This window comes from Fusarium redolens, assembly GCF_020744475.1.
Source record: "Fusarium redolens strain MPI-CAGE-AT-0023 chromosome Unknown BKA55scaffold_2, whole genome shotgun sequence".
Taxonomy (NCBI): Eukaryota; Fungi; Ascomycota; class Sordariomycetes; order Hypocreales; family Nectriaceae; genus Fusarium; species Fusarium redolens.
The window spans coordinates 1,743,189-1,764,410 of NW_025763665.1; the positions used below are offsets into that span (position 1 = coordinate 1,743,189).

Consider the following 21,222-nt stretch of genomic DNA (forward strand, 5'->3'; position numbering starts at 1 on the left):
TTCCACGTCCCAAGCCGTAACCATTTCCTAACGGGGCGTGATTTAGTTTGTGCGTACAGAGGTGGCCCTGGCGACACTACCCCTACACGTGCTTGAAAGAGAAGGTATCGTCCAAGGTAGATGTGTCGTCTGGCATCAAAGCAGATATGTCGACAGTATCTCCAAGATCCTGTACCGATCCCAGGGTTCTGTCACCAACCGCCCCTTCACGCCATGGAGTTGGGCATTGTGCCCCATCTGAGAACGATGACAAGACTCCGTTTTGCGTGTCTGAGATCATAAAAACCGGGAATTCGGGCTCACTGTTGATCCAGGTTGTTTTAGTCCTTCCGATAATCTTGCCGTTTGGTAGATGAGCGCCCAAAGAAACTGGCTTGGGTCCTTCGGACAGCGGATCCCAAACGAAGGACACACCGCGATACTTTTCATCTTGGCATGTCACCAGAAGAAGCTCACGAGCAGTGGGATGCCATTGAAAGTCCACGGCTGAGTGAAACATAAGTACTGCCCGGAGCTCAGCTGCGGTGACATCCCAGATCCACAGCGTGGTAGGGGTATCATCAAGCTTGGTAACTAACAGAGTTGAAGATGCGTCAAATGCCAATGAAGAGCATCCAGCTCTCACCTCGTTAGGGATCTTACCGTCGATCAGTCGGTTCGGAGGTGCAACCATCTGGTTCGCACGAAGAAATGAGTACGGACTCCCTCCATGGGACGAATCATTCAGCTGCTCCTGCCAGACCTAACAGATTTCGTGAGAATAGAAGCAAACCGTAGATGAAGTGAGCTCACCTGCAGGGTGTCCTTGGGGACAACCGTAGTGGGATGTACAAGTTTCAGGCCACCTCTCCATGTCTGCGTGCTGAGAGCACCCACTGTCCTGCTGCCATCGCCCATGGCACATAATGACGCGTCAGGACTGAGACTGCAATTCTTGATCCCCGTCTCGAGGTCGGCATCCTCGCCTCCCGTGATGCTGGACGCCCCAATGGAACGGAAAGGCTGGCCGTCAGGTGTGTAGAGCAAGAGCTTATGCCCATGTGCCGGGGCCTCCCACAGCAAAAGCCATTGGCCGTCGGGGGTCCATTTCAAGCCATGAGCGTCGACTGTTTCCGGGTACCAAGATCGCAGAACCTGCCTCGTTTTTGGATGGTGGATACTGATAGCGTCTCGACCACTTGTCCGGGTCAGGATGGCAAGATGTGATGTCCGGGGTCGTACAGAGAAGCCCCTGGGGGCGGACGAGGGGAGGTAAAACTTAGGGTTGCTTATCTCGATAGCTTTAGAAGTTGACAGGTCGAAAATGGAGAACTTGAGGCCAAATGCAGCACAAGCAAAGACCTCGTCGTCGTGGGCGCCAAACTGCACGAGTGTCTGCTTTCCACCTCCAACTGCAGGGTTCTTGATCGTGGCACGAAATGACGAGTCAAGTATTGACGAGACATGAATCTGGTCGGCACTTGCAACAAGGATACGAGACGATGAAGGTGACCATGCGAGCGTGGTTACAGGGGTCGTGAGATCTGGGGGCAATTTGACCACATGCGCGATCGAAAGTGAGAGAGCCAAGCGCACTGTGATGCCCTGCGATGATAGGGTAGCAATAAATCTTCCGTCAGGGCTGGCCACGCAATGAGGTGATGCTGCGAATACTGGTTAGTGTTCAGTGTCTCAGATGTTGTCTAAAAGGAAGAGAAGGGGATCCGAGAGGGAATCAAGATATTCTAGAATTGGTATAGTAAGGTAGATATCTACCTTTGAAGACACGTGAGGGATGCATCACGACTGTCACCTGAAGAAGGGTTGCAGATGGGAAGTGAGATGAAAGCAGTCTGGCAATCGAATCGTGGGAGCGGGGTTATAAAGTGGTTGACTAGGTAGGTACCAAAAGACATAGGAGAAACCTAGTGCCTGGCTCGTTGAATGGCTTGCTTCGATCTACCAAGTTCTCTTCGTGGTTTGATGGTCTTTAGGATCCTCTTTGAGTGGCTCAATTCTTCAATATATTGTAATGAGGAAGCAGTTAAAGGTTTGGGATGTTTTAATGTTTTGATATTTCCTTATATGGCCTAGCGTCACAAGCTATCAAAGGGTTCCTGATTTCAATAGATACCTAGGTATATTGCTCAAGGAATTTTATTTGCGGGTATCAGTTATCAGGATAGTCACTAGTAATTTATTCAATACTGAAAGTTTAGACATGCCAGTCTAGAGTGATGTGTTGGGTGAGTTCCGAAACAGGCGGTTATATGGATCACAAACCGTATAGACTGGCTTGGGGTCATGTGTCTCTATCGATGTCCATAGCTATCTTCAATAGTCAGTAGTGTATAGAGTAGACTTGAGTTAGACGGTAGTATAGATTTATATCATGTTTATTTATACCTGAGCGGTCTGGTTCTCACATCATCCGCAGGGTTCCCCTGCTCAACAAACTGTGGTTCTTGGATACCGATGCGGAAATACCAATTTACGTATGACCTGGCGCATCATGGGAATATTCTTATTCATTCATAGGTCAGCTAGTGTTTCCTAATTGGTCATCAATTTAGGGTCCAATATGCTATGTCTTATACACACCAACAAGTCACATGTAAGCAATCAAAGAACTCTCTAATTCTTCTCGAATATAAGCAACAGCCAATTTTACGTCGAACGAGTAGTCCACCTGACTAGAATCCCTGAACTACAACATCATGAGTTCAGGCCGAACTGTCACCGACAAGTGATAGTATCTTGTCATTCGAACTAACATTATGGTTGCAGTCTGTGCAACTCCGCGGCTTAGACTAATGTGAGTGAGATTGAGACTGGAGGCTATTTCCATTACTCAGCGCGGGGATCGGATTGTGGCGAGCGGGCCCATGATAAGATTGGATAACTGAAGAGGAACAGACACTTCATAGTTGCGTACCTATTCTACCTATCTGGGTCATGATTGGGTTGGAACTATTGTTAAACGAAGCGCCGACGGCCGACAGAGACACCAAGTCAGCTTATTTATTACAGACCTTACCTATCCGTACGTTGCCTTATTTCACTTACCAACCTCTTTACTCTCGTCTCGTCGTTGTCGCATCGTGATTGCGATAGCACGAAACAATGGAGTCATAGCAAACGATCCCCTTCATATACAAGCATCTTTCTTCCTCCCACCTTTCAAATATATAACTATCACAACGCCTCAGAATTATGCCGTTGCTTCGCACTTTAGGCTCGAGAGCTTCGGTCTCAGCCAAGGCTAAAACTACCCTGCAACGAACCATTGGGACCCCGGTTCCTCAACGAGTGCTGCTGGCCTGTCCCTCTAGAGCCATTGCGACAGCTTCTGCGAGGCCCCAAGAGACACCCCGCGAACCTCCCTCTACAACACCAGAAATCGACCTCCTACAGTCTCCCCGCCGGCGCATCCGAGACCCGAAACCCTTCTCCGACTTCCTCACCGATACTTTCCATCGACAACATGATTACCTTCGTATCTCTGTCTCGGAGCGCTGCAATTTGCGATGTGTCTATTGCATGCCTGAAGAAGGCGTGCCATTGTCGCCAAACCGAGAGCTCTTGACGACACCGGAGATTGTCCTCTTGTCGTCCGTATTTGTCTCGCAGGGTGTAACTAAGATCAGATTGACGGGGGGAGAACCGACCGTGCGGCGAGATATCCTCCCTCTGATGCACCAGATTGGAGAGCTGCGACGACATGGCCTTAAGGAAATCTGTATCACAACCAATGGCATCTCTTTGCACCGGAAGCTCGACAACATGATCGAGAGTGGACTGACGGGTGTCAACCTGAGCCTCGACACTCTGGATCCCTGGCAATTCCAGATCATGACAAGGAGGAAAGGCTTCGAAGCCGTGCAGAAGAGCATCGATAGGATTCTCGAGCTCAACAGACTTGGTGCTGGCATCAAACTCAAGATCAACTGCGTGGTTATGAGGGGTGTCAACGACAGAGAAGTGCTCCCCTTTGTGGACTTGACGCAAGAAAAGGACATTGAAGTCCGCTTCATCGAGTACATGCCATTTGACGGCAACAAATGGAGCAAAAATAAGATGTTTAGCTACCAGGAGATGCTGGACCTCATCAGGACAAAGTACTCAACGCTGCAGAAAGTGCAGGATCACAAGAACGATACAAGCAAGACATGGCACATCCCAGGCTTTACTGGAAGAATAGGATTCATCACGAGCATGACACACAACTTCTGCGGGACTTGCAATCGTCTTCGAATAACAGGTGACGGCAACCTCAAGGTGTGTTTGTTTGGCAATGCTGAGGTGTCTCTACGGGATATCCTCCGGAAGTCCAACAGTGGCGAGCCCATCGATGAGCAGGCTTTTGAGGCCATGAAGCAGATCGAGATGGACCGGCGGAGGGACTTGTTAACATCGGACCGGACTCCTCTCGGTCTGGCACCTAACGAGATGGAGCTTCTCGAGGTAATTGGTGCTGCTGTCAAGAGAAAGAAGGCAAAACATGCGGGCATCGGTGAGCTGGAGCATATGAAGAACAGACCCATGATCTTGATAGGTGGGTGATTGCACTCCTGCGCTCATCTTTTCCAAGTTTCCACGCATGGTTCGCAATGTCTGAGTCAAGTGTATGGTTCAAGAGACGTTATTCAGAGATTGTTCGCGGGGCAACTATCATGCCCTTATGGGGCGGCGTTGAAGGGTTGTTTCTCTACTTAAACTTTGAGGCTTGGATACCCTCCTATATTATGAGTTGGATGTAATACTGAATTGAGTTTTTGTTGTAGATACCATTAGTCCGTCTTCGTCATTTCGCACCATGCCTCCGCGAATGCAATCTCTTCTGCGTAACGGCCCCTGCTTCACGGCTAGCCAATCTATTTTCACACAGCAGAGACTCTTCTCCAATACTCGCCATATCCGAGACCAAGACAGCAGCGACAACGCAAAGCTGACCCATGTCTCTGCCTCTGGAGAGGCACGGATGGTCTCCATATCAGACAAGACGGTGACATCACGCATCGCCAAAGCTGCATGCACCGTCCGATTCTCGAACAGCACGGCGATCGGACTCATCAGAGACAACCAGATGAAGAAGGGAGATGTTCTGGGTGTCGCGCGGATCGCTGGCATCATGGCATCGAAGCGAACTCCAGATCTGATCCCACTCTGCCATCCGATCTCGCTCTCCAAGGTGACGGTTGATCTCGACGTCAGGGGTGACGACAGAGTCGAGATCGCTGCTACGGTCACGTGTGATGGAAAGACGGGGGTGGAGATGGAGGCGCTGACGGCGGCGTCTACGGCGGCATTGACAGTTTACGATATGTGCAAGGCTGTGGATAAGGGCATGGTCATTGAGGGGTTGAGAGTTGTCCTCAAGGATGGGGGGAAGAGCGGGAGATGGGAAATGAAGTGAGCATCAACCACAGCCAACCACATAACATGAATATATGCAACTACCATTACACGGTGTGATGGAGTCTCATAGTCTGTCCCGTCTTTAGCAAAACAGAGAGCATGACTCAGCTATCATCTAACACAGCATCAATATACATCTTGATCTCTGTAATCGTCTTCTCCACCCAGTGATGGGACGTTTTAGAACATCAGGTCCTCTGAATCCAGCCACAATGCAGGAGTCGTTTAATGACCGTGATACTAATCGCGAGATTGATTTAACAGGAGCAGCGCAAGCCACCATGACCACAAGGGCAAGAAAAAAAGCAAATCTTCAAAGACAATAGCCACACTGCCACAGTCGAGACATTTAACGGCAATCTACGGTTGTGTTGCAGAAGTGCCAGGTTAAACTCGAGACCAACGGAGCCGCCCGGCACATCCAAGATTAGATCCCTGGCAGGAATCCGATAGCTAAGCGGTAAACTTCCTATTCAAGGCGAGCGAGAAACACAAGAATGTGACAGGGTACGGAATTGCATGCAGAGAGGGAATTGTCTGTTGCACATGACCCTTGTGAGGCGTTGACGATGTGCATCAGATGTGAGGGGAACAAAAGGCGGTGGAGGAGATGTACCTACCTACAGTAGGTACATACCGTCAATCGATGCCCTTGTTGTGTTGTGCATTTGTACATGTAGAAACATCTTGGTTGATCAGTAGCTCATAGATCAGCATCAGCCTCCATTGGTTGGGTCGAAAGGTCAGAACCAACTCACATCACATTATCTTAATGCCTCAGGTAAATCTCCAGCTTGGCTTTCTACTACGTAGTAGGTACTTTGTACTGTGTGTTGCCTTTTACTAAGTCCATATGTCAAACCTAAGAAAGGGTTTAAGGCACAGCCAATCGAAGTTAAGTGATAAGAATGCCGAGGAGCCGCAACTGAACAGGGGATGTTGAAGGTCGACTTCCGATACAGGTAAAGCATATCCTCCACTTAGAGTCTTGGCATTGAGGCCCTAATAAAGTCAAAGACTAGTACAATTTAACATGGAGTAGGCTTAGACCAGGAACTCGCTGACGAGAACGGACTTTTTGAGGCAAGCCTTCGGCACTTACTACTATTATGTGAGTTACTGGAAACACCAGCATTTCCATACCACTTAAATGAGATTGATGGATTTTCCGGGCTAAGCGGTTGAGGCGAACTCGATTCAAGCTGGAACCCTAGGAGCCCTCCTCTGAGTGAGACCCAGTTGTCTTCGATTCTAGACCCTGATGACAGTCTGGCCTAAGCTACCTGCCAGCCAGTCACAATGATTGCAACCGTAATGTGAACCATGTAAGCCGAGAGGCCAAACTTGAGTATTAAAATGGTCCTTACGATGGGGAACTACGTTGCATGCTCTGTGGCCAGTGTCTGTGCTCCTAGGTCAAGTCTCAAATTGACTGGGAAACTATTATGAATAAGTTCGACACCAGCCTCAACCAGCCACCAAGAGAGCGTGCCAATCACTATTTGTTTAATATCTGAACAACAGGATGGTTCTTCCATCAAGTAGATCAGCGGTGAAAGCAGCAGATTGTCGAGTTCCGAGGCCCCTTCAGACCCTGACTGTTGCTTCGACTCCTCAGTACCTATGAAATGAAATGTCTTAAACCGACGGATCGGCAGAGTAATTTGCATGTCCTTTTTGTGGCTGATGCCAAGCACTAACGCTTCCCTGGTTATTGCAGTATGATATCCAGAGTTGTCATATTCGACCACATGCAACCGCTTCCGCATTGTCATTGTCTAGAGATCAGATGCCTCAACTCTTGCTTCTCCGTCTCGAGGGTTTCCTCCACAGCAATGCAGCAGCCGTATAAGACCCTCTGTGGCTTCGGAAGCAGTATGTAAATGCTCCTTGTTTTATGTATAAACTTATTAGTTTCATCTTATAGCTCACAGCTTGGACCACTTGCTTGGACCCTGAAATTCTGACGAGATGCGACATGCGAGTGCTATTCAGCCGTGATTGGATAATGGAAATGACTGTCGATCTTTTTGTCTCCAACATGGCCGATCAAAGCCGAGCCCTTGTGCCCTCTTGCCAGAAATATCACCTCTTTTAGCGCCCCAGTGTCTTGAAAGCCCAAGGCAAGGGAGTCGGTCGTGATTAACTGATGATAATTGGCTGGACATGGCAGATCTACATGGAAGAAAAACCCCCAGCTCCCACTCCCCACGTTGATGGAGAAGCCATGTCGGCAGCGCCACGAATTAATAGCGGAGGCTAGGCTAGAAAGGTTAGGAAACGTGGCTGCAACAAGCCTCGGTGGGAGTCCCACAGACTCTCGGCAGCGCCTATAGTGGAAATAACCGTGCAAGGATCTAATTAAGTACGGAGCGTGCTGCGGTAGAATCATCCACCGTGGAGATGGAAAAACCTGCACAGGCCAACACGGTGGGCCTTCAGGTGGCGTGAAATGAATCGTTCTCCAGTCTCAAGAGCTTCCAAGATTCGAGAAGAAAGCGGCAACAACCTAGTGGAAGACGCTCCGTCGCTCAGGGAATGATGAAGCGCCGAGGAGCCGCAACTCTTGACTTACTATATATGTATTTGCTCCCGAATTTTAGCGATGTGCCGTTCCGTTGGTGGTCCGATAGAAATTACCCAGATTAGGCCAGAGCAGCAAGGCAAGCAATGAATGTCGAATTTACATGAATGGCAAGGGTGAGATGTTGATGAGCGCATGCTCGCTATGAGGACCACCAGAATTCCGAGCTGTCAGAACCCCCCTCGTCTTTTCCATGAAGACTGAGGGGTTGTGGATTGCTCAAGTCACCATAGAAGAAAGCATGGCCGTGCACCGGCCGAGCATCTCGGAGCTCAAGGCCAAGTGAAACAGAAGACCCCTGAAGCAGCGACCAGACGGGAAGGTCACGAGACCATTGAACGGCAATTGACCATATAAAGAAGCTCAAAAGAACAAAATGAAGAATAACACAAGGGGTCCCAGCTCGACACGCAACAAACAAACCCAGTCTGCAGTGGATTCGGTGGGTAATGATTTGAGCTTGTCTGTTAATCATAGAATCTTCTGTCTCCCAGCCGCTGCCTGTCTCGGGGCTTAACCCAAAATGTCTGGGTAAGTGTGAGTGGAAGAATTGCTTGAAGGTGGAGCTCGTGAGGGCCATCGAAGAACCGAATGAGCCTATCACATGTCATGTAAAGGGGAAGAATGTAGGTAATGTTAGGCGAACTAATCAGTGATGAGACTAGACCTGAATCACAAATGATGATGGGTGCCCTTTGGCGAAAGGTAAAACACATAATGGAGGGGCGGGATGATGCTGCTGTGAAGCGTTCGTTCGTAAGTCAGGTAGAAATAGCTGATTAGAGATGTGCAACATGATCTTGAAATGCTACTGTTGTAGGCAGAAAAGGGGTTGGGCGCCCGGCTCCGCTAGTGATCGTCTAGACTATGAAACGCGGTGTTCTGTAAGAAGATCATGACAAACGTGATGCTGTTCATCACTCGTCAGGAAGAAGATGAGCCTTTTCAGATACGCGCCTTGCATGGGTCGAGGTTAAACGCAGCATTATCCGTACATACAGTACGATCGGATCGGGATAAGAGATCCATTGTCAGAATTGCCAGCATCAACTCAAACCCATGTTCTCGTTGCCCTGTAATTTCTGTGTCATGGCAATCATGATATCTCGGGTCCCATCAAATCAGAATGCAGAATAGGATATCGCAGAAGGCAAGCACCGATCCATCTGCATGCATACCTACCTAGGTAGCGTTGGACAGGGGCGCGATGAAAAAGAGGACGACGCATGATGATATTGCTATGAAAAGAAACAATTGTCGATATACGTCAATAGTATATACATCCGTGCGTTTAAGGCAAAAAGTATGTGCGTTGTATTGCAGATTGCTGAGATACCGGTGAAGAGTGAACGATGGGACGCTGCAGCTGCAACCGCATTTGTCGAATTGCAACTGCCCACCGTTACCGTTAATATCAAGTCTACCTGGACTGGGTATTTTGCCCAGGAAGGAACCGCTCTGCCCCTCTTTCCCCAAAGATGGGCTCTGGGCTTCCAATTGTCTTGAATCCATCATAAGCTTGTTCGGGAATCTATGGGTCCTTATTGTTTTGTACGTAACAGTTGGCTCATTTCCAAACATCATCAAAACGACCAAAGATAAAAGATTCAGCAACGGACAACTAACGTTCGGCGATACCGTCGTCTTCCCTTCCCTTATTCTGTTTCGGTAGTCACCGGCTTCCCAAGTGCTCTGAGGATGGTGTTGCGAGATGACGGTGAAGAAACTCCGCTGTCGCTGCCAGTCAGAACCCAACCTAACCCAACAACAGACCAAAAGTAACCCAAAGAACAGAAGCAGAGGAGCCAAAACTCCCCGTTACAAAGCCGGGAACCGCAGCTGCCCAATCAAACAACATACATCCGTAAGAAGTGCTCTAGTGGCTCGACCCTTGAACCTTGTAGAGCGCTCTGGCTTTGACTTTGGCCCCAGGCTCCCTATCTAGCGGGGACATGCTTGGGCTAAAGAGCGCGCTTGTCCAATTGCCGCCCTACGATAGTCAGCCCCGCGGACCGGAGAAGTTGGCCACACTCATTCATTGTAGCCGTTGCCGTTATACAGGTATAATCAATCAAGATCTGACGGGAACAGGCATGCTTGTTCTGACGGGAAGACCTCGAAAGTAACACGATTCGGAACTCGAGTACAGAATGTCGAGAATCTGGTGGCGCAAATTGCAACTCATTGCCTGACTCGAATGCTCCGGTTCTTGATTTAGCCGAAATCCCGTTGTCGAGAACACAACACGCAGACACGAGCACAGTATTCGAAGATACGTAGTGTCTCACCACAGCCGGCATTCGAGATTAGTTACTGCAGATAACCCATTGACAGATGAACTTGTTACGGAGGTCCTGGCATCAAACGATAACGACAAACTGTACATCATAATTCACATCACAGACCAGCATAATGAATCGCTTGTCATAATGCCCTTCTCGCAGCGGATGTAAATGGTCGACATACAGGGGCATAAATCTTTGATCAACCAGGTCAACCCACCGGATTGGATCTGTCTCCAGCGACGCCGAAGCCATCCAACCAGAGCGCCGACATAGAAAACATCCCGTCCACAGTTACGCACAGGTATCAAGCAACTATTATGTTTATCTCTCGAGACCCTTTACCGTATCCGGATACCGCGAGCTTTTGATTGAGTCGTGAGAGTCCTGAATTACATCACGGTATGAAAATCGCAAGACATGATCTTGTTTTGTGTGCCAGTGACCAGACAAGATAGACTGCATCCGACACCAGTCGATTTGCATCAGTGAAGGGAGGCTCCTGAACAGGGTACTCTCGACCACCCGATTCTGGACAGCTACTGAGACATTATTGACCGTGAGCCGTTGAGACTCTCAAGAGGAGAAACAGAGACAGCGACACGACAAGGGCAGACCCCGGTCATTGCAAGAGGATGCTTTGCTCCAAGAGTTAAGTCAAGCAGCAACCACAAGCCACGCCCACTCCATCATCAGCTCCACCGCCTACCGCCTCCCATCTCCACCTGCAAGAGAGGCCACATCCTTGTCATGCGCTAGAAGTCAAGTGCTGGGCTAGCACGTTAGGATCCCCAGTCAGTTCTGCAGACAAGAGGTACGTACCTCTTCCGCCCCCGGTCCTCCACGCGACGGTGTTGCCCACGCTGCGTTCCCAGGATCTACTCCCTCCTTGAGCCAGTTCGCTTTGGTTTAAACTCTGCGTGGCCCGCCCTTGCTCAACTCTTGCTCATCTAACTTCCCGTTCAGCTACAGTTGTAGTATATCAAACCGAATCGATCATATATACACAGATAACTCTACGCCACTTCCCTCTATATCTGTCCAACCCCTCCCTCGACTCCTCAGCATTGTGCAAATAAGAAGCCATCTCCTGCTTCTCACAGCGAACTCGCATCTGCTACGATACCAAACGTCACAAGCTAAAACACACTCTCTTCCGCATATCAACAATTACTCTCCACTCAATCCACGATAATGGCTGCCGACCTCATTATGCCCACTCTTCCGGGTGACCAGCACTCACGCCATTTCTTTCCCCAGCAGCGCCCTACGCATCAACGGAATCAGTCATATCAGATCTCGGTTGGACCTCAAATTTCACCCATCAACACCAATGAGTCCACCAGCCCCGACTCCATCTCGTCAACTCCCACTTCTCCTAGAGCGCATCATGCACGACAGACTCGGCCCATGTATATGCCTGCGGCTCTGCGCCCAAACTTGTTTCCATCCAAGACCAACAAGATGCCCATTGACGACGCTGCTTCAACTTCCAGCACCGAACCTGATAGCGCCTTGAGACGTACCAACAGCAGCCTCATCAACCTCCCTGGCATGTCCGTCTTCGGCAATAAGCTAGCACGTGTCTCAACTGGCGATAGCGCTCAAAGCAGCATTGACGGCGATTTTGATCCCGAGATGTTCCCCGAAGTTAAGGCTCAGCCTACTCGCAAGCATTGGAAGGTAACTAAAGCAAAAACAAGCTGCCGCTCTATCTCCCTCGCACAACATCTACTTGCATGCGCCATTGTCTTAGATATATTCAACGCTCCATCTCGTACAACCCTAGACCCCGTCATGTCTCACCTCACCAGTTGCCAGCATATTTCGCGTTCTTTCTATCCTACAGTTAACTAACATTATTCTTCCGCAGCCCGATGCCGAATCTACTGTCTGTGATGACCCGACTTGCAAGCGAACTTTCAGCTATTTCACTCGGCGTCACCACTGCCGAAAGTGCGGCCACATCTTCTGCGACTCCCATTCCACCTTTGCCGCTCCTCTCGATCATGATGCCAAATTCAATCCTCGCGCTCCTCTTTTCCGAACCTGCCGTCACTGCTGCGAAGAGTTCAAGAGTTGGTATACTCGTAACAGCAGCCGTGCTTCGAGTGCCGCCTCTTCGGATGCGCCCAACCCTACCCCCTCAACTCCCATCGGTGCAGGCTTTGGAGACGCCTCCGAGCTGCCTCGCGGCCCTGAACTTGCTGCCAGTGTGCCTAGGGATTGGAACTGGAGCACGTTCTGAGCGAAACCCGACAATATTACCCGTTGCAGCCAGTAGCAAACAACTGTCGATGGCAGACTACGGAGCCGTCTACCTACCACAACAAGATCAAGTCCTTTTTCTTGCTTAAGGTTGAGATCCTTGGCACTCCTGTTTGGGCATCATTCTCAATTCGGATTTGCTGAAGATTCGTCACGCCAAAACACCACAACCCACCACATTCTTTACCACACCTGCCGAAGTTGCAGTATAAGATACCCGAAGCCGTCAGTTTCACAAAGCCACCACAGAAGCATTATAGATCGATAGAAATTCCCTGACGAGTGACTTGGATCATTGTCAAATGTCGCCAATCACCTCATCCTTCAACCTCTACCTTTTACACATTTTCTGCTGACCTATATGGTCAAGCAGCGGTTCCGTTGGCCACTTTTAGGCCTTGCTCCTCGCATCTGGTTTTTATGAGTTCCTCTTATTTATAGCGAGGCGTCCTGGAAAGCAGACTCGATGTGAGCTGCTACATTGCGGTTATTAGTCCTGATATGATTACCTCAGCGGCCAGTCCCGAGAGAGAGCATATAGAGAATGCTCCGCTGGTCATGCCATTTAATGTTTTGTTTTTTCTCGAAAGGCGTCTTATGAACTCCCATATCCTGGTTCAAATTATAGATGGTTCTGGAATTTGCATTGCCATACGTGGCACGGAAGGGAATTTACGATATGATGAGGATTGTGTAGTTATTTGGCCAGATTGGGCTGGTTATGCCCTGTGCTGCCAGATCTCGACGGTCCGTTACTGCTATTAGATTACAAACTACAAATTTCCCCACCCATTTTCATACTTGTCATTACTGCCTGTGAACGTGAGCATTGCGTTGGTTGTGATGGACGAAGGCTAACAAATACTGATGATATATGACTTGTTGATTCACAGCTGGCGATGCAACATGAAGCTCAAGCAATCACCCCTATTCGGTATTGTAACTGCAAGAACTATGCGGCTATAAAGATCAGAGTCTCCGAGCCCCCAGTGTTGCCTGCAAGATGTGTTCCTGACTAAAGAGACTGAACTTTGTGTTAACGAGACCCCGACTCGGTTTTGGGATAACACCCAATGCGAGCTCATCGCCTATCAAAACCCAAAATTCATATTCAGGGTCGTATGGCCTCAACTTTATGATCCATTCTCTCAAAGACTAAAGCAATACGTAACAAAATTCCAAGTTGAACTCTTTATTTCTGCGACTCAGGCTAAAAATAATTCGCTCTTCATAGTATCAGATTGAACGGAGGATACAAACGCTTTCTATATTTTGCTAAGATCAGAGAAGGGAAAGAAATGACCCGTAAACACCCAAGCGAGATATGAGACCACAGGCCTGCTCTTTTGATATTGTTTTTGTTTTGTTTTGTTTCCAATTCTTCTTCCTTAAGCCTTTCGTCGTGACTTGCCACTAGCCTTCTTGGGGGTAGAAGCGCGCGAGGCCTCGTCCGAGGAGCCATTGGCCATGTTGGCACCATCGTAAATTTCCTTCTCAATGCCCTTGGCAGCGTCCCAGCCGGCCTTCTCGGCAAGAGCAATGTTAGCGTTGACATCGTGGGCTCTCTTGTGAGAGGTCTTGCTAGCAGCGTTGCTTCGCTTGACATAGCTGGCAATGAAGAAGCTGACAAAAAGGTAAGTCAAAGGAGCGAGGTACAATACGTTGAGCCAGATAGCAAAGGTCTCGCCAGTGGTCATGATACATGGCTGAGTAACGTATTGGGTTTCCGCAGTGAAGGCCTCGGCGCTGACAGCCTGTGAGGCAATAGGGTCGGCACCCTCACCAGCACCCCAAATGAACTTCTTGAGAGATTCGACAGCACCGTCAACAACTGTCTCTTGGCTGGCGTCTGGAGCAGCTGTGGTAGCACCGACTGGGGCGGAAAGTTTCTGGATGATGGTGACAGGAACTTTGTAAGAGATGAAAGAATGAGCCACAGTGTTACTTGCGCCGACAAGAAATTGAGTGATTTGCATTGACGTAAGTGTTCGCTTGACGGGAGTTGGGACTCGGATGTTAAAGGCTGTCAGGGTGTAGTAAAAATACTGGAATATGTCAGTTAAGATTCACGGTTCAGAGTTTTCGAATATGGACTTACCATGAGGGAGTGGATGAAGGAGTTGATAAGAACAAACTGCCAAATGGGGGCAGACATGTAACGCATACCAGCCCACATGCAAAGCATGGCTCCGGCGTGGTGGTAGGTCTGAAGAGTAGAGCTAAGCTTGCCCTTGGCTAGAATGATAAATGTGTCGAGGACCTCGTAGAACTTGCTGAGATAGAAGATCCATCCATAGTAAGCCAGTCCCTCGTTCCACAGACGACCACCAACAGTTCCACTGGGCAAACCATCAACGATAGCAGCGTTCTCAGCGGAAGACACGAAGGAGCTCGAAGTCTCGTTGTAGTAGACAGAGTTTCCAAGACCAGAGGACCCATGAAGACGACAGAAACTATCAGCCGTACCAGCAAGACCTTGCGGACCAGCAGGGTTGAGAATACTTCTCTTCATACCACCAAGCATGCCCCAGAATGTCCAAGCAGAGTAGACGCAGAGGAAGACGTTGTGAAGAACCACGAAGGCAAAGAAAGGACGGGTCTTGCTGATAGCCCATGGCTTCTTGCCGTTGGATTTGTTGTAGATGTTGAGACTCTTGACAGTCACGGCATATAGAATAGCGATGGTCAAGGGGACCTTGGCATCAAGAGCACCAGTAAAGATATGCTCGGGGATATTGAATGGCCGCAGAATTGATGTTGGAACGTCCACGGGCGCAATGGGGGCTGGCGCATTTGCAGGAGGGAAGCTGAAGAGGCTCGAATCGGGCGTCGAGCGCAGCAGTTGGAAGGGCTCAGCCATGATGGCGGTTTATGTATCTTGTTTGAGGCTTGGCGGTCGTCTGCTGAAAGATGATAGTCAACTAGTGTTGAGTCTATGCAAATGGTAAAAGTGAAGCACAGATTTGGAGTTCGGAGATATAAGAATAGGTAAGGTAAGGACAAATCAAGCTCAGAAGAGGCCAACAAGAGAACTGCAGAGAAAAGAAGAAGCCACTGCAAAAGGCAAGAGGTAAGAGGCTGGAGTCTTATTCTTAAAAGGTAAAGGTGAAGGAGAAGACGTTGGCTTTAACTTCTTTTTTTTTTTCTTTTTCTCGAAGTCCACCCCGGCTCAAGCTGGAGCGGACCGGAAGGAGGGGGCCTCGGGTCTTGCTTGACTTGTAAGTCAATAAGGTACCTACTACCTAGAGCTAGAAGTTACCCAGGCAGTGGTCAAGGGGATCAACTGGGGGTCCGGCCTTCCTAGAATGGCCGGGGATTGGACCCATTGAGACCCGTGCCTTTTGTTCTAGAGACAGAAGGCAGGTATGATGAAAGGTATTGTTACCAGAATATGGAACATGAAAATGGCACCTGTCTACCAAGTGTGGTACCCGTTGCCGCCGCCGGGACGGGAGGACCTAAATGGACTACCTGTTAGTACCTATACGCTTGTATTAACCTATCAATGTGAGGTTTCACTTGGCATGTGCATTTGAATCACTGTTGTGCTCGGTGTACAAGGGTTCTTTTGGTGATAATAAGGGTCTCAGCTAATGTTGTTTTATATCCATACAAAGTTATCATCATGAAAACTCTTTTACCACGATTGCGTGTTCCAAACCCCCATTGCCTGACATATAGTGTAGTATTTGTATCTTGAGATACATTCCGCGTGCTTATTTGTACATTACTACCGTATTCATCGTGAAAAGTGATCATCATGATTGCGAGCTGTGGCTTTGACATTGAAGTATTGGTGTGTGACACAGAAACAAGTCCCGGATATCATGGATGAATGTGGTAATGTGGGGCCAAAGCCGAGGCAGATGTGCCGCAACTGTAGCCCTGGAATATCAACCAAAAATCAGCATCTTCTAATGGTACAATAAGAATGATGCCAATAATGCAGTATTAACAAGAATAGGGGCTCATGGTTAGCGATTACAAAGTACCGCCGGTCATTGTTCTTACAACAACTGAACTGCCTATTTCTGATGCTCTCGTCTAAGAGACAAGGGTTACCGTGGATCTGTGGTCGACGTCGACACCTGCTCCGGTCAATGATTGATTATTGGGACGGGGGTTCTGGACTAGAGTACCATGGATCAGGGAGAAATCTTTGACGGAGGAAGAGTTACAGATCAGTACAAGCAAATGTTAGCCTCTCAGCATAAACCATGTGTGAGTACTATCTGATACTTTGTATGTGAGCACGCGGGGAATTGCTCCAAATCTGTAAACAAAGTGCGGCTGCTGTCCATCTTGGAGGCTGATTTTTGTTGGGGATACGCTAATGCAATGACCATGTGGGACCCGTTAAGTCAAACTTATCTGTTTTTTTCCTTCTATTGAGTGAAGCTATCAAATGCTGTCGTGTAAGTGGTTTTGCTTCATGCTGTCGTGTGACTGTCTTGAAAACATTTGAACCTCAACCAAGTGTTAGTCTGTAGCTACACCGTAATGGCTGAGAACCTAGTGAAAATTTGGCTACGCATTATTAGTACGTTCTTGAGCTCTTGGGCTTCTTATAACTTATAATACTACTTAAAATATATCTCGTTGCTGCCAAAGGACTCCTTGCTTGAATGCCACTACCAGGAGAAGTACTTCACACAATCACACAAATTTGTCTTTCTCTAACACCTGTCAAACTTATTACAGGGGCTGGTGAAGGAAAATATCGTCTTTTCAAGTTCTCTCCACCGTCGTCCCGCGGCTGTCCGAAAACCAAACCCCAGAATCCTCAACAAATCTACAATATCCATACGCATCGGAGCTCCCTGTCCCTGCGCCATCCATTCGCCTCTTGGCCCGCGCATCTTACCCTCTTCCCGGCACCTCCTCCGCTGTTCGACGTCTGCTGCCTCCGTATCCGCCCCATTCATCTTGGTCTTTCTCGCACTCAGTTCGTGTCTGTTTTGTACATGGTGGAAACTTGACTTCATCCCGCTGCCCGGCCGTCCATCCGGCACGGAGTTGACATTGACAAGCCGTTGGTTGTTAGACTTGTCAAGTTGATTATCATACAAAATAAGCAGTATACAAGTCTTTCAGGCTTTTCCTGTTAATCTGCATTCAATCTAATGTCTCTGACCTTTTTTTCTTCATGCAAATAAGTTCACCTTGTCAGTAGGAGCCGGATTGTCTCGGTAATTGTGGATTCCTCTTCCGTCACTCGGCCGGAGTGGAGATCGATCTGCCTCCGTCGGATTTGGAAGTCTCCTGATATGACATAATACCGAGTTCCCTCGTCCGTACACTCGGTAGCATTCATGTCAGGTACGCATTGCCAGCATGGCCAGGGGATGTAGCTTACCATCCGCAGTATTACGACATTGACAATCATGCAACACAAAAGCACCTCACATCTTTCATTATTGGTAAAACGTGGTAAATTCGTATCTGTCTGTAGCTAATAACCATTCCCAAAATCATGCAATGCCGTCCTTGTTCGCGTATTCAAAAGTTAGTCTTGGCAATCTCCCATGTAGTGTACATCCAAACACCTCATACAACTAAGAGTGATCCAGCTTAGAACCACTCTCCGCTGAGCCAGCGGTTGAAAAAGTCAGAAGAAGCCTCGGGCTGGTCCATGGGCACCATGTGGCCAGCACCGTAGATCTGCATAAAGGTAAAGTTACCACTGGACTTGACCTTGCCGTACTCCTTGCCGTTGTGCTCGAGGTTCTTGATCTTGGCGTGGCTGAAATCCTTCTGGCCAGACCACTGGAGCTTGTCGGTCCATGCCTGGTTACCGAGCCAGTTGCAGATGAAGTCGGCATCACCAGCATAGATGAGAACGGGGATCTTGTCAAGAACGTTGGGGACGAGCTGGTGGTAGGGCTGCATCCAGTCACCAGCAAAGAGGAAGTTTCGGTTGATGTCCATGTTGCAGCTGTCGTAGCTGCTGACCTCAACACCAAGAGCCTCCTTGACCTCTTCGCGGTTCAGGTAGTCGGCGATGTAACCCAGGCCAGGGTAGCAGAGGTTGGAGCTATCCTCACACTTGCCTCGAATGTCGTAGACATTCTGGCCGGTGCGCTGGTAGGGACCCATCATGGCGTTGTTGCAGTAGATGCTGGCGGGGACACAAGACCAGGCACTGCCGGACTCGTAGCAACCCTTGATCAGAGACTGGCAGCGGGGCAGAGCGTTGTCCATGGACTGGCACTCGCTGTCACTGAGGACAGAGGGGTAGCCACCCTCACCGCAGGCCATGGGGCGGTAGTAGGCGTACTGGGTGTAGCCATCGGTAAGACCGTTACCAATAAGAACACTCTTGAGGTTGATGTTGCGGTCATCGTGGGAGAGAATCTCGTTGGCAAACACGGGGATGTAGTGACCAGCATAGGACTCGCCAGCAATGTGGAAGTCCTGCTTGGCATACTCGGGGAACTGGTGGAAGAACAGAGTGAGGAGAGCATAGATGTCCTTGCCAGCAGCAACAGTGTTGCTCACAGAGCCACCACTGTAGGAATAGCCTACGTTGACGGGCTGATCGAGGAAGATAACGGAAGCGTTGTTGTTCCAGGACTCGGGGTTGTTGACGAGCTCGATCTTCTTGTTGATGGAAGCAGGTCCAAGCTCAAGGAAGAGACCAGTCAAGGAAGAGCAGCCAGGGCCACCGTTAAGCCAGAGTACGACAGGGTCGTTCTTGGGGTCGTTACGGGACTCGAAGAACCCTTTGAAGTGTTAGTTCAGCAATCAATTCGGTTCGAGTCGGTACATCAACTTACAGTAGAAGAGGTGCTTGTCTTCCTCCTCATTGTCAAGATAACCACTGTACTGCTTGACCTTGTCAACGCCGAGCTTTGCAGGGTCGACCTTCTTGGCACGGAGATTGAAGTTGTCGAGTTTTCCGCCAACCTCACGATGCTTCTCGCCATTCTTCTCGACCCAGAGGGACTGGACATCAGCACCCTTGACGATGTGATCCCAGTGAGCATCGGGCCGACGGTTGGCCTTCTTGGGCTGGGTCAGGACCTGCTTCTTGAAAGCCTCAACAGCGTCGGGGGCAAGAAGAGTGACCTCGTCCCAGACAGCCTTGGCCTCTGATGAGATCTCGCCAAAGAACTTCTCGAGGGGCTTGGTCCAGGCGTTGACGTCGATATCGACAAGAGGCTTGGAGTCGCCGCCGAGAACCTGCTGCTCTTGCAGGCCGACGGCCGAAGAGGCAGCGCCCAGCACGAGCGCGGAAGTTGACAAACGCATTGTCTGCTGTTTGAACAGGCTTCAGTGACTGCTTTTGCTGGAGATGGCGATGACAGCCTAATTAGGGAATATTGAGGAGTTGTTAGAAAAGAAAAGTGATGTTGTTGATGGAAGAGAGAGAAGTAAACGCGCAAGCCAGGCAAGCGATGTAATATGGCTGGGGAAGCTCCCCCAGACCGTCTGAGACCTCCATCAGATGGGACGCCGAGCAACGCAGCTGACCACTCAACACGCCCCGCGTAGCGGCTACGCTTCCTAGCGGCAGGGGCGATTCAGGCAGTTGCCAGGGAGCTCTACTATCTGATAGTCACTACAGTTACGTGTGTATCTGTTAGTGCAGCGTTGCGTGTCACCCATCCGCAAGGTACCAAACGACCAAGCTAAGCTGGGAAGGCGGCTTGCGCCAACAACTCAAATATCCACTTTTTAAGTTCGACAACGTGACTCGACGACGCTATCTCACCCTGATGAATCGCTGATAAGAGGTGTTAACGGGACTTGAGTCTCCATTTCAAGGCTACCTTGTGATGATGAATAAATGCTCTTGTTGATTCGGAGGATTATGGAATGGCCAATGTTCTCTGATTTGAGCCATATTTCACACCCTCAACACATGTCTCTCTCACTCTCCCTTTATGGCCTCCGTTGCAATCAGTAGCCAGGGTGTAAAGCCGGTGCCGGCTGAGTGACGTAGACGATACAGGTCCCGTTTGGTGTGTTACCGTACACGTCTGAAGTGACAATGCACGCACTAAAACACGATCAGAGGTTGATTACAATTCGGCTCAAGTGTCTCATTCTTGGTTGTAAGCTTGCCAAAATCGGAGAGCATCCATTCTCATTAGGCAGCTTGCTCAAGTTACTCTGGAACGCAAACCGGATTAGATTTGCTTCCAACCATGTATATTATTTTACCGATAGTAAATGCCCCCTCCAGTACAACCTTATACATGAGGCGACCGCAAGCGGAAGATCAACAAGGAACAACAACCCTGGGCATGAAACATGAGTGAGGCGGTAAGTCGTAACTGGTATCATATATTCCTACTGTTAGATACCAGAACGGCAACAGCGTTATCGACATTTATATAATTTAGTTTCTTGTTATTATTAGCTTAGCCAGAAGGTGTCTGGGTTAAAACAAGCTTGAACTTGAGCACATGCATCTAGAGGGATGCGCGCAGGGACAATCCTTTCTAATTTCCACGCCCCGGACTTGAGCCAGTATGTACATACTAAATACTTATTTACTTGGGAAGAAGATCCTGGTTGCCAGAAACTATACGATTTTATATCATTGTGAGAGGCACATATATCCGTCCCTATTTATAAATTTGCATCAGCTCGGTTTCTAAACCACATTGTCAGATTGTATTGAGTGAGTACTTTAGTGCTTTAAAGCAGCAGCCCAGTCAAAACGTTCGATAGGTTATAAGTCAT

At 49.0% G+C, this 21,222-nt stretch overlaps 6 protein-coding genes across 6 annotated transcripts; 3 read left to right on the forward strand and 3 right to left on the reverse strand.

Annotated features, from left to right (window-relative positions):
- Positions 1-82: 82 nt before the first annotated feature.
- BKA55DRAFT_501150 (uncharacterized protein) lies at positions 83-1,780 on the reverse strand (the record flags this gene model as incomplete). Its single annotated transcript, XM_046186802.1, has 3 exons — positions 83-742; positions 793-1,652; positions 1,756-1,780. 3 exons carry the CDS (start codon positions 1,778-1,780, stop codon positions 83-85), a joined length of 1,545 nt encoding a protein of 514 aa, XP_046055022.1.
- Positions 1,781-3,192: 1,412 nt separating this feature from the next.
- On the forward strand, positions 3,193-5,723 carry BKA55DRAFT_500201 (uncharacterized protein; the record flags this gene model as incomplete). The annotated part of the gene is made up of 3 exons (XM_046186730.1): positions 3,193-4,492; positions 4,764-5,391; positions 5,522-5,723. The coding sequence occupies 3 exons, from the start codon at positions 3,193-3,195 to the stop codon at positions 5,721-5,723; spliced, it is 2,130 nt and encodes a 709-aa protein (XP_046055023.1).
- Positions 5,724-8,719: 2,996 nt separating this feature from the next.
- BKA55DRAFT_168736 (uncharacterized protein) lies at positions 8,720-9,123 on the forward strand. The gene has a single exon (XM_046185005.1). It carries the CDS (start codon positions 8,877-8,879, stop codon positions 9,081-9,083), a length of 207 nt encoding a protein of 68 aa, XP_046055024.1. The 5' UTR covers positions 8,720-8,876; the 3' UTR covers positions 9,084-9,123.
- Positions 9,124-11,457: 2,334 nt separating this feature from the next.
- On the forward strand, positions 11,458-12,511 carry BKA55DRAFT_589654 (uncharacterized protein; the record flags this gene model as incomplete). The annotated part of the gene is made up of 2 exons (XM_046194973.1): positions 11,458-11,946; positions 12,137-12,511. The coding sequence occupies 2 exons, from the start codon at positions 11,458-11,460 to the stop codon at positions 12,509-12,511; spliced, it is 864 nt and encodes a 287-aa protein (XP_046055025.1).
- Positions 12,512-13,919: 1,408 nt separating this feature from the next.
- BKA55DRAFT_684471 (GNS1/SUR4 family-domain-containing protein) lies at positions 13,920-15,391 on the reverse strand (the record flags this gene model as incomplete). The annotated part of the gene is made up of 2 exons (XM_046198644.1): positions 13,920-14,576; positions 14,630-15,391. The coding sequence occupies 2 exons, from the start codon at positions 15,389-15,391 to the stop codon at positions 13,920-13,922; spliced, it is 1,419 nt and encodes a 472-aa protein (XP_046055026.1).
- A 2,561-nt stretch (positions 15,392-17,952) lies between these two features.
- BKA55DRAFT_554791 (Alpha/Beta hydrolase protein) lies at positions 17,953-19,931 on the reverse strand. Its single transcript, XM_046191607.1, has 2 exons — positions 19,308-19,931; positions 17,953-19,253 (listed from the first exon to the last, which is right to left on the reverse strand). Exons 1-2 carry the CDS (start codon positions 19,780-19,782, stop codon positions 18,103-18,105), a joined length of 1,626 nt encoding a protein of 541 aa, XP_046055027.1. The 5' UTR covers positions 19,783-19,931; the 3' UTR covers positions 17,953-18,102.
- Positions 19,932-21,222: the final 1,291 nt, after the last annotated feature.